This window comes from Antechinus flavipes, chromosome 4 (genome assembly GCF_016432865.1).
Source record: "Antechinus flavipes isolate AdamAnt ecotype Samford, QLD, Australia chromosome 4, AdamAnt_v2, whole genome shotgun sequence".
NCBI lineage: Eukaryota > Metazoa > Chordata > Mammalia > Dasyuromorphia > Dasyuridae > Antechinus > Antechinus flavipes.
The window spans coordinates 65785053-65797865 of record NC_067401.1 but is presented as its reverse complement, the minus strand read 5'-3'; the positions used below and the strand labels follow the sequence as shown (position 1 = coordinate 65797865).

The 12813-nt window shown below is 33.5% G+C and overlaps 1 protein-coding gene across 9 annotated transcripts in view; it reads left to right on the top strand.

The window, feature by feature from the left end:
* CDC14A (cell division cycle 14A) overlaps positions 1 to 12813 on the top strand; it is a 234144-nt gene that overhangs the window by 35140 nt on the left and 186191 nt on the right. For 8 of the 9 annotated variants that reach the window (XM_051993248.1, XM_051993247.1, XM_051993245.1 and 5 more), the window contains exons 3-5: positions 120 to 195; positions 7747 to 7791; positions 10204 to 10296. In XM_051993248.1, the coding sequence (XP_051849208.1) occupies positions 120 to 195; positions 7747 to 7791; positions 10204 to 10296 (214 nt within the window). The remainder of the gene's footprint in view (positions 1 to 119; positions 196 to 7746; positions 7792 to 10203; positions 10297 to 12813) is intronic. The other variant, XM_051993241.1, reaches the window with a different exon arrangement.

Genomic DNA, 12813 nt, shown 5'->3' with positions numbered 1-12813 from the left:
TTAACCTGGAAAATGGAAACTTCATTACTAATTTACTTTGTAATTTAAAACTAAAATTTAGGAATGTTTTGTAAAATTTATAGTTCTACTAAATAATGTTTTTTTTTTTTTTTAAACAGTTTCTATGCAGATTTTGGACCTCTGAACTTGGCAATGGTATACAGATATTGCTGTAAACTTAACAAGAAACTAAAGGTGAGTTTGTTTTGCTCTGAGAACTTACAAAGCTCAGCACAGTTGATTTTAACCAAGAGTTTTTTCTGAACAGCCCATTTTGTTGTGTTATCCTTAAATTTTGAAAGTTTGTGTGGGCATTTGTCTACCCACTCATCAGCTGAAACTGATCCTCTTGAGTTCACCACAAAGGACATGTTCACTTCTTTTACTTTTCAGGTTGGATTGAAATATGAACTGAGTGAAGTCACTGAAGTAGTGAGCTGAGAAATAAAGGGCAAATCTTCTTAGGTTTTCATTAATGAGTATCTCTCAAATTCCCGACTAGGATAATCTTCCTGAAACCTTTATGTCTATCCTGGAACATTGTTACCAGGTGATATGATCTATGATTACATGGCAACAGCTCTAAGAAGTAAAATTATTTATTATTTGTATAATAAAGATCTAACTTTGATTCTATTTTAAAGTATCCTACTAATGTACGTACATTTAAATATATATGCATAAAACATGAGACCTTTTAATAAGCTAGCAGTGATTTATTAGGATAGTTTTACCTTTTTGTGTCTATCAGGGTCAGAAATGTCGTACTTAGATATCTATAATATTGAATCTCTGTTTTTGTTTCCATTATATAGCTATAGGGATTTTGTTTTCCTTAAATTCTATATTCATGTGAAGGATATATTATACCCATATTCTTTGACATTATGTATATTTTACCTTTTTGTCTTTTTTAAAAGCAGGAAAATTTTTAAAAGGTTTTGTTTCTTAATATAGAAAAATATTTAATCTGAAGTTTTTATTTCAAATTTCTCAGGTAAATTGGTACTTAATTCTAATTAAATGCAGAAAACTCAAAAATAACAATAATTTCAATTCTGAGAGCAAACTTTATTAATTTTGTTATACAACAGAGTTACACATCTATATAGTCCTTATTCCTTTATTAACTATTAATGAATCAACACATTATCTTAAACATAAAAAACATATCCAGTATATGTTTTGGTGAATGAATACAGTTGACCACTGTGTTAAGGAGAAATGATGGGCTTGTGATGGTTGAATATTTACTATAGAATAGTAAATGCACTGACTATTATCATCACTCTAAAAATGTGCTTTATTACTGCTTTCAGTTTTTACATTCTAATCTTTTCTAGAATGGCACAGCTTTCCCCACCTTCAAATTGACAAATAAAAATATTTGAGCAAAAACATTGATTACAGTGACAGCACCTAACAATGTCTCTATACAAGGTTCTGCCCATATGTAGTCTCTTGCTCTCTTTGTTAATCCTGTGCTTTTAAAGATGTGTGAAATACAGTGGAAGGGAAACTATTGTAGTCAATGCTAATGTAATATTAAATCTGTCATTATCTACCTTTGGTGGAAATGATTTTCAAAATGTAATATGACTTGGAAACATGCATACTAAGGCATTTACCCATCAATCAAACAAGAGTTTTAGTTTTCAAAGAACTGTTAATACCTTTTAGCTTTCTGCTGAGGCAAATTATAGTTCAAAATATATACTTGAGACATTTGCGTTCTTCAAAGACCATTTTTATGTAAAATGTGTTTTTAATGGGTGAATTAATGGGGAAAGAGTAATTCATAAATAATTGGAGCTTGTTCTTTCATTGGGGGATTAAGTAACTTTTTTGCTTTTCTGATGTTATTCTTTAATGCATTTGGTATAACGTGGGTGTTAATAATAACAGCTTGCGAACTGAGCCTGTTTTATGAGTGACCAAAGAGGGAAGGAGGTCATTGTTTAGAAATAGCTGGCAGTATATTTACATTCAACCCAAACCACATACAAAAGAGCAAACCTGTTGAGTAATGACCATTTAAAAAAACCTCTAATACATTCCCAACTGCACAGTATAAAGCACCCAAAGACTTTGGTTTTAGCTCATTTTCAGTTGTAACTTTTGACCCTTCTATAAATCACCTTGTCCATCAGTCCTCCTAAAAAACAGCCCTGATGAGATTACTCTTCTGCCCTCCTCCAAATCTTCAATGGTTTCCCCTTGTTTTACAATTAAAGTCTGACCTCATTTGGTTGGCATTTATGCCAAGTGAGGTTGCTAATCTGTTTCTCCAGGCAACACTCCAAATGGACTACTTAACCTGAATATTTCTGACTTCTCATCTTTGATTATACAGTTTCTTTCTTCTTTTTGGAGAGCCCATTTCTGTCCTTTGAAGACATAGCGACCAAAAATGTTGCCTTTTCTTATTAATATTTTACTATTTCCTTTGTCTCTGTCCACTGGTATGAATTTCTCCCTCTCAATGCCTATGTCCCCACTTGGTTTTTTTCTTGGTTTTGTGGGGAGGAGAATGAGAGGTCATAGATTTGTAGATTTTGAACTGGGAATAGGGATTTTCAAAACCTGTATTTTACAAATGATGAAGACCCAAATCTATAATCTCCTCACTGAAATTTTAATTTTATGGCCTTGGACAGTATACATTATAATAACATAATACCTCAGGGTTCTCATATGTTAAAAAAATAGGAATAATAATAATACATACTTTGTGGGATTGTTATGAGGAAAAAATTTATATTGTAAATCTCAAAACATCATGTTAAATGAGAATTTTTGTTATCTCTTTTATTGCCTCATACTAAAATATATACATAAAATTGAAAGCTCCATTAATAGATTATTAAGTCATTGGGGGGGGTAGAGTCCTTTCTTTTCCTCTTCATCTTTGTATTGCCTTATAATAACTTCATATTGTAGCTAGTCATAATATCTAACAGTTCTCTAGGATTTAAGGTTTGCAAAAAGCTTTATACATAGATGAACTCATTTCGATCCTTACAACAAACTCTTTGACAGTTATTATTATATCCACTTTACATAAGAAAACTTAAGCTAAGAAGTTGTGACTGGCCTGGGATCACACAAATAATAAGTTTGAGACAGGATTTGAACTCAAGTTTTTTGGGCCTTTAATTCAATACTCTATACACTGTGTCACTTAGATATATAGTAAACTTTTGTTTCATGAATTTGAAAAAAAATTATTAGGTTTTTAGCAGAAGTGTAGTTGTTAACTGAATTGTGTGAAATCCAGCCTCGTGCCTTTAGGACATGTTGATCCCAGTAAGCTTCCTAGGTATTTTAGCTCTTCCTTGAAGCCAAACCAGGGGATTCTGGCTTTTGACTGGGGCCTTTCCTTGTCACTAAATTCCAGTTTAAAGGGCATTGCTTAAACTGCTGCCACCACTGTAATTGGCCCCATCTGACATCTGTCTTCATTTTCTCTTCATACTCTGGTTTGTCACAATGATCAGACCGTAAGGATGGACTTTCAATAATTTATTCACCAGGGAAAAAAGAACATGTTGAATCAGAAGTAATCTGTTAGAATGAAGTAATTAAAAGTTCATAATATCAAGTCATAAGCCAAATTCCTTGATCAGTGATGGCTTAGGCTTAGCTGGCCCTGTGTTTGTCTCCAGGCCAAGAACCACCTGGGATGCTTCAGCACTGTCCTAAGAATATCTTCCACCAAGATCATTTTCCATGCTCTGACTCTGAATTGAACACATTGATCCATTTATTCTGTAATCTTAGGGTGTCTCTATTGATCCGGAAGCCTTCTTTTGCATAGTGAGCACAATTGTATAGGTATTTGCCTACATTTCTACTTTATGGTATCACTTTATACTATCTAACTTTTCTTCCCTTCCCCCCAACTGAGGAAAAAAAAGAGAAATACAAAAAAGATAAAAGCATCACCCCAGAAACATAACAAAGCACTACTCAGAAATCACACAGGTGCCCATCCATCACTGTTGCCAAATACCTCATCTGCTCTGGCAGCCAAGGCTGATTTCTTTTTCTCCTTTATTTGGAGGGAAACCACTTAGATTCCTTTCCACTCTGAAATTCTGTGAGTCTCATAAAGAACAAATCTCATGGGCTTTTTTTTTTTTTTTAGCATAACTAAAATGAGAAAGAACTGAAATATTAGACATGTAGAGGGTAAAAGAATGACTGTCTCCAGAGAGACAGGGTTTCTTTAATGGGTAAAGGTGTGGAATCAGCCAACAAATACTCACTGGGTACTTCCTTTGTGCAAGGAATGCTGTGGAATGATAAAACGGAGATGTAGCTTAGGATCAGGGAGAGAACTCTGGCCTGGGTTAGAGTCCTGGCATTTTGCTGCTTAGCCACTTTAGGATCTTGGCTACTTTATGAAATATCCTTTACTGACCCTCAGTTTCTTAGTTTGTCGAATGAGACAGTTATATTTTCTCTCTCTAAGATCCTTCCCAGACCTGACTTTTTACAAGCATAAAAAAATTTAGATATATGCTGTCAAAGAACTTACAGTCTAGTTGAAGAGATTTTTTAATATAAGTATGTGAAAAACTAAATAACACGGTAGATGAGATGATAGATTTATTGAAAGGAGCACTAGACTCTGAGTTGGAACTGAGCTTTTTCCCTGATCCTAAGCTTAAAACTGTATAGACACTAAGTACTAATAGGGTGTTTAAAGGAAGAGGTGAGTTCACTGTGGACAAAGGCTCTCATGAGAGCTAGTCATTTCATTTTTGTCTGAGTCTCTGATTCTATTTGGTGTTTTCTTGGCTGAGGTACTGGAGTGGTTAGCTCTTTTCTTTTCCAGCTCATTTTATAGATTAGAAATTCAGGGTTTAAGTGACTTGTTGTCCAGGGTCACACAAGTTAGCTAAATATTTAAGTCTGAACTTGAATTTAGGTTCTCCTACCTCTAGGACCAGTGCTACTATTTAGGTCCCCTGAGAAGAGGTTTAGATGAGAAACCTCTAAAACTTTTTCCACATGTTATTTCTTTTCACTGAAGAAATTTTTCTGTGACCTCAGGTACATAGGTATATGAAATTGATTACAGATCAAACATTGATAATAAATCATGACCCTTACATTCAATTACAAGACCCTATATGAGGTTGTGAATCACAGTTTAAGAATCTGGGCTTTAGACAATCTTAATTTACTTCTCTTTATCACTCCATCTCAATCATCTTAGTGATTTCTGAAAACATATCAAGACAGGATAACAGCTTCTTCTAGCACTTTGTTCCAATATCTCTTAATTATCTGGAAATATTCCTGAGGTCTAAATGAAATCTTTCCAACTACAGTTTAGACTTAACTCTGTCTTGTAAATTTGATCTTGATGTATTGAATGGGAATCTAACATTGTATTAATGCTTCTGATCCTAGTATTATGTCAAGGTTAATTTTAAAAATATACAATGAATTCATAATTTAATGATTTTGTGCTATTCTGGCCAAACATATTAGGGAAAGAAACCTAGCAACCCTTGCTTAAGATGCAGGTCATGTTGCCATGAGCTAGTTTTCTGAATTTCTAATGTGACTGTGTAAGTTTTTAGCTTGTTTTCCTAATGTATTTTGATGAGAGAAGAGTCAGCATTGTAATTGTTGGTGGCCCTTGGAGAGACATAAATTGCCTGGATTCAGATTGTGGATTAGTCTGACTTCAGCTGACTAGCTATGAGCTGAAAGACTGTAACCAAGTCACGTAACTTCTTAGGATCCCAGCCATCTCTCTTAAGATTATAGGTTACTGAAAAGTTGCTTGTAAAAGAAGTTTCTTGCACATCAGTTTTTACTTTGTAAGGGCTTTGTGATAAATAATAGTTTTCTGATGAGATTCTCTATGCTACTACTAAGATTGCAATAGATGCATTCCCATACACTGTATAGAATTGGCTTTGGTATTACCATTAGATTAATCTTTTGTTTTAAAGTCAGAATTGTGGAGCCATTTGTTTTGGGGTGATTACATATTGATTTATTTCAGGTAGCAAGCATTCTGTGTATAGAGTGACCTTGGTTTGAATGAGCAGTTGATTAGAATGGAAAAATTCTCAAGCCCATGCTTATTTCTAAACTGCTTCTTTGTGATTGTAGATCATAGAAAGGTCTTTATGAAATGGTAGTCACATTTTATTACTTTTTCAGTGATTTTACCTGAAGGGTGGTGGTGGAGGATGCCAGATTTGACAGGCATTCACTATAAATGCCACTTAAAAGAAAATACCATTAGCTGTTGAGAGAATAGGGTTAGAGGACCAAAAGAGAATGAAAATATTCTATTAAAAAAACTCATTATTTAAAACAACCTCTTGAAGCTTACTTGGGAAGAAAAACTTGACCCTCCAACACTTTCAAAGATCCATTGAAGGTGTTCCCTCTTCATATAACAATAGCTTGAAAAAACCGTTCTCTGCTTCCATGTCTTAACCATCTGGTAATGAGCTTGTTTCACTTTCATTAGACTTATCTCATCAATAAGGGTTTACAGACCTATATACTCAAAGTCTTTCCAGAACTATATTCTGCTGACTTAGTTTTCAGAAAACCTAGTCTCATTACTTTCCTGCCAACATGAGGCAGGGGGAGATGTCCCACACATATTTAATATTTAGAATTTGACATTAGCAGAACTGATTGGGCCTATTTATTTTTAATTTTCCTTACAGCAGATCCACAGCTTGAGAGGAAAATTAAACAAAATTTTCTAAAGGAAATAAATTTCTATGGAAAGTGAAATATTGTTTAATACAGTCATCTCTGACACAGATTTTCTTAATGTCTGAACTCAGGCATGCTGGTAAATGTTTAACAATGAGTCTTCTGAAAAAAATTTATACTGACACAATTTTCAGTTTAGTCTGCATTGTTCATATTTTCTCTATCACTTGGACTCTTGGACTCTGATTTATAGTATTTGCTACTTAGTCAACAAACATTTACAGTGAAAATTTGGCATAGGTTTTTATAGCTGGTTCCAGTATCCCTGTCTACATTTATCTTAAAGGGTTTAAAATTTTCTTATACATATTTCTTTCACAAAATTTGGTGCCTAATGTGTGTTTATAGGAATGAATAAAGGGCTATTAGACAATTTTAGGAAGAAGGAGGGTGTCATAAAGTCAGTAACCAGATTTGAATGTTAATTTACTCTAATCTGGATGTTCGCTAGAATTTAGTGAATGGAATGCTCATTCATATATTATTGTTTCTCATACTTTTGTTTTCTATCTCTTTTCACTCGTTATTAACTCTATATTCTGGTGGAAGCTTGTGCAGTGTAAAACAAATGGTAATGGATGTTGTGGGAAGCTCTAGAACCTTGGCATTTGTCTTTTATACTGAACAAATAATAAACATAAACAATTTGCTTGTGACATAGCTTTAAAATAATGTTAGACTGGAGTCTAACTAACTCTATATACTGGGGAAGCTCAAGAATCCTTTTTTTGAATAAGGTTTTTAAATGCACAAAATAAAATAGGAAACCAATGATATTGAAAATGCAGTTATTAAAATATTTATAAAGTTCATGGAACTCAGATTAGGAACCATTTCTTTATAGAAACTGGATATGATTCTTGGTTTCAAATGTTCTCTTGTCAGAAGTATGGACTTTTTTGAAGATCCCTAAAAGCCAAGTTCATGTGCCTTATTGTAGTGTTATAGCTATGAATAAAAACATAAACCATATTTTTTTTTGTGCAGCCAATGAACGTTTTCAAGAATATCCCAATCCTGAGAAAGCTGGAGGTAAACATTTAGGTCATGGCTTATAATAGGAAACCTGTAAATAATTTTATTGCTTTTGCTGTGAGATGACCAATGTTTGCACCGTTGGCTGCTATTTCTTTGCCTATTATAGCACAGCCCCCAGCAAGAGAATGATGCTTTACCTCATGTTTGTGCCTTGATCTATTTCATCCTAATACCTTGATAAGGCAAAGCTTGCTTGTTAAAAGGAGCGAATAGACCTTGTTCTTTAAAAAAACAAATAGATTATATATACAGGCAGCATTTTGGGTTTATTTTGCTCAAAAAGTTTGATGTATTTTAACAACAAACAAAATACTCTAAAAGACTTTAAGGTTGTATTTTCAGCATGGCAAACAGTTTTTATTTAAAAAAAAAGACTGTATAAGATATATTTGACTTAAAATTAGCTTTTGAGCTTGAATTTTGCAGTTTTGGCTTTCCTTTTAATTGCATATATTGCTAATTAATGGGAAAAAATTTACAAACTATCATTTTGGTTGTTGAATGTTTAAATGATATGTGGCCTTCAGAGCTTCAAAGCTGTTCCAAATGCCAAGCAGCATGCTTCCGTGCAAAGCATCATCAGGTGAGCCATGGACAATCTTGGTTATTTGTTGTGTTTACGGGTGGGTGTGAGTATTCAAGTTATTTTAATTAAGTTCATGTAGTTTATTTTTCAGAGGGAGTCATTAGGACTGGAATAGCATTTTTCCTTTTTTTACCTTCTTTTACTTTTGAGTTGGAAAATATCTCTCATATGCTCTTGTTTTATTTAATCCATATTGGCTCCCCTCCTCCAACTAGAATGTAAATGTCTTGAAAGTAACTTTTTGTTGTTTTGTTTTATTTTGTTTTGCCTTTGTTATCTTCAGGGTCTACCATAGTGCCTTGAATGTAGGCGGCATTTAATACATGCTTATTTCAGGTTATTGTGCTTTGAAGTAAAAAAACACCACATTCCATGTTTTCTTTAATTTTCTAATAGTGATAAAAGCTTAGAAATTTGCTATAGATGTGATAATGGGCAGGCAACAATAAATGCCCTACTAACTACTACTTTTCTATCATGTTCAATATACCACTGATTGTAGTTAATGGATGAGCCACTTCATAAAATCAATACTTAACCTGTATGGAGAAACAGTTCCTTGTATACAGTCTTTATGTTTCTGTTCTTCATCTGGTATGGCTAGGATAGTGTTTTAGATTCCTTTGGGATGCAAATACACAGATAGACCTTTTCACACTACCTTATCACTTATTTTAAGTTTGTAGTACATTGTTTTTTAATTTCTTTAGTCTTTGCTGCTATTGTCATTGTTATTGTTATTCCTTTCCTTTAGTTAATTTCTTTCCTTCCCCTCCCCTTCTTTTTTTCTTTTACTTCTTCATTTAGCATCATTTTGCTGTTTTTCAGTGTTAGGGAAGGCAATATATGTGAATAGATAGTTAATACAAAATAATTTGAGACTGAAGAGAACTTTAGCAAGTAGGGATATATTTTGATTTTTTTTAAAAAAAATTCTGAGTGGTTTCTATGAGCAGGTTTCATTATTTAAATTATATATTTATAAGAGTTTGGATTAATGCTTTGACTTTATGAAATTAAAACAGATTTGTGTATTTTGTCATATCTCTTAATTGATAACCACAATTTTCTTCATTTTAGGTGTAAATGTAGCAATTATTTGTGTTTGGTGTATGTGGATATCATACAAAGTTATATATTTAGTATAACCTTTTTGAGGTTTTTTTCCCTTTCTCTCCCAACAGCTTCTTTGCAGGTAATTTAAAATGATTGGTATAGATCACTAAATAGATAAAACCCCCTAAAAACATTAGACTTGGTAATTTGTCATACAAACTTTATGACAGTCTTAAAGAGAAAAAAATAGATTAGATTTAAGCTTTACATATTTTTTCTTTATTTTTATATCTTTTTTATATTTTCTTTTGCCCCCTTCCCTGGGTAACAATTTCTTTCTCTCCAAATCTCTTTTTATTCATATCTGATATGCATAATACTATTTAAAAAAAGTTATTTTCCTATTGGTTTTAGCTCCCCTTTTTGATCATTAGTCCTATGAAGGCAGGAACTATGTTTTATTTATCTTTGTACCTCATCTACTTCCTTGAACATATGAAGTGCAGTAAGTGTTGGTTGTTTTGTTTTCTGTGTACAAGTAACCAGTGAAATTGATGATTTTGAAAGGGGATTAGGAGTAGAAATAAGGTTTGATTTAGTTTAATATCATATCAATTGTGTTTCTCTGGTGAGCAAAGTTCTTTTTTGTTTATTTTTTCAAATTTAAGAGGGTTTTAGGTTTTATCTTTGGGTCATTTATGTCTGTTCTTGTTTGGACATTGCAATAATATAGTTACACTATCATGTTTTCTTTCTCTATTTAGTCATACAGTTTATCAAGAAAGAAAATAGTGCACTACACCAGTTTTGATCAACGAAAGCGAGCGAATGCAGCATTTTTAATAGGTTCTTATGCGGTAAGTAGATTGAAAAAATTGTCATGCTTATGCATTTGTACATAATAATTCTCTTTCTGCTGAATAAAACAGGCCACTCTTAAGCTCTTGGGCAGAGGGCATGGTGTGTGAAAGGCAATACCATAGGGTGTTTTGGAGTGGTGAATTTTGTAGCAAGGTGATAGTTACTCTCTGGACTTTATCCTAGAAGCTAAGTGATATCACATTGGAAAAAGTACTTGCAGTTTGGGTTCCACTGAGATAATGGTGTCAGAAAAAGCAGTAGGAGAGAGCTAGAATAACCTATTCAAGAAGTCTTTCGGAACTTTAGAGGACTGGCAGCCATAATTATATTCTTTTTCTGATGACTTTCTTCATGATCATGAATTCATTAGCACTAAGAAGAGTAGAAATACAAATCTAACCTAGTCTAGGTAGCAATACTCGTGTGTGTGTGTGTGTGTGTGTGTGTGTGTGAGAGAGAGAGAGAGAGAGAGAGAAAAACAGAGACAGAGACAGAGAGACAGAGAGACACAGACATACAAAGATACAGAGAGAGAAATAGAGAGAGGGAGAGGAAAAGGGAAGAGAGAGAGAGAGAGAGAGAGAGAGAGAGAGAGAGAGAGAGAGAGAGAAATAGGCAGACATTAAATTTGGAATTAGTATTCATTTTTTCCCTCTTAGATTTTAGCAAGTACTTTAGAAAGACCCAAAAATCATTTTTCTGTTCTGGAGATTTGTAGACTATTTTTCTGACAGCTATTATAAGGATATGTGTTACATATATGTGATATCCATGTACTGTATATGTTGCTTTAAAACAGGACTTAACAAATTTGAATTTTGATATAGGAGCCAGCCTTGAAATTTAGGGGCACAATAAACTTTTTCTTAGTTCTCAAAGTGGACAAAATAAAGGTGGCATATTGCCAGGGGGTCACCTTTTTTTTAAGCCTTAGTTTAATGTCAGTAGGAAAAGTTTTTATGTCATACCATCAGCCTTAGGTTATTAGTTCACACTTTCCTTCAGATGGAATCTACTGTTGGTATAAGACCTCTTCAGGTTTGGGTTTAGCTTTTGAGAAGGCTGCAGGAAGGGAGATCCAACAACTTGCAATTAAATACTAATACATCAAGCTGAAAGCCATAAGGAAAAAGGCCCAAATGTATGTCAGAGCGCTGGAAAGCTGACAGATGGTTGGAGGGTCTTAGTCTGTTTAACTCTAAAAATTGATGACTTAGAATGACAAGGAAATAAGAGCAATCTCTGCTCACCATCATTCCATTTCCTTCCCCCTCCCTGCCCTTTCTTGGTCTTGTCTAAAACTGTCTTGTCTAAAAACACACTTCACATTTTTTTTTCCTGGTTATTGCACAATAGACAACATAACGACTGGACTGGGAGAAAAGCTCAACCACTAATTATCTGAGTATCCCTAGACAAAACTTGTTAATTTTTCTGAGCCTTAATTTCCTCATCTGTTTTATGAGAAAAGAAGAGATAGAAGTTTTAGTTTTATGACAGTTTTCTGGTTTTAGCATTCCATTAGTCTGTTTTTTTCCCTCTCTTTAAAACCACATGCAAATCTGGCTGTTGTCATGATGAGTTAGTGACTTAGTGAGTTGGTGGGAGGTTGAGTTAATTTAAACCAAGCATAATGCTTACATTTGATTTTGCATTTGTAATTAATGCTCATTTGAATTTGGCTAATTGATACCTTACTTATAAGATAGAAAGCCTGTCATAATGTCAGGGTTTGAGCCACATAAATAAAATCAGCTCTTTCCTCTTGGGTTTAAATGATGATTTGTGGTTAGGATGTTGTCCTTAGTTCTCTTGTTAAAGATTTTTATCTTGCTTTAGTCTAGTTTCTAAAAATATCCTTTCTTGGGAAAGGTATCTCAACTTGGAAATTCTTCCCCTAAGTCTAATTGTAAGTTACTGATAGATTATAAGATCCTTAAAAGTAGGAATTATTTCATATTTTTTGGCTTGGTTATCTCTACTGCCCTGCACAGATCTATCACATAGTAGGCACTTAAGAAATGATTGTTGGTTAATTGATTTAGTGTTTGGGTTCCAAAGATTGGTAAGGCTGACATCAAGAGCAATTCATCTATCTTTTTCCTCATCTATCTTTCCCACAGCTATCCACTTTGACATGGTCTAATGGAGTTAAAGTTTTTGTGCCATGTTTCAGAGAACCTTTGATTTCCATTAGTCATTTCTAGGAGAACCTTAAAAAGAAAATATGGTAGGGACATTTAAACTTGCCTATTTTACCACCAGAATTCTTTAGACTTTGCTGCAATGATAAAATAGGTGTTGGGGTTCCTTCATGTATGGAAAGGCTTTAATTCCTTAAGAGACTTACAAAACCTTCTGGTCTAATGAAAGAAGCCTAGCATAATGCCCTATTTGCATGTTATTTACATATATTTAAAAAGCTGTGTTTAAAGTAATTGTTTTTAGGAATCCTTTTTCCAGTTGATTCATTTTTTAAAAATGCCACACTTGTTTTTAACATCAGATTCATT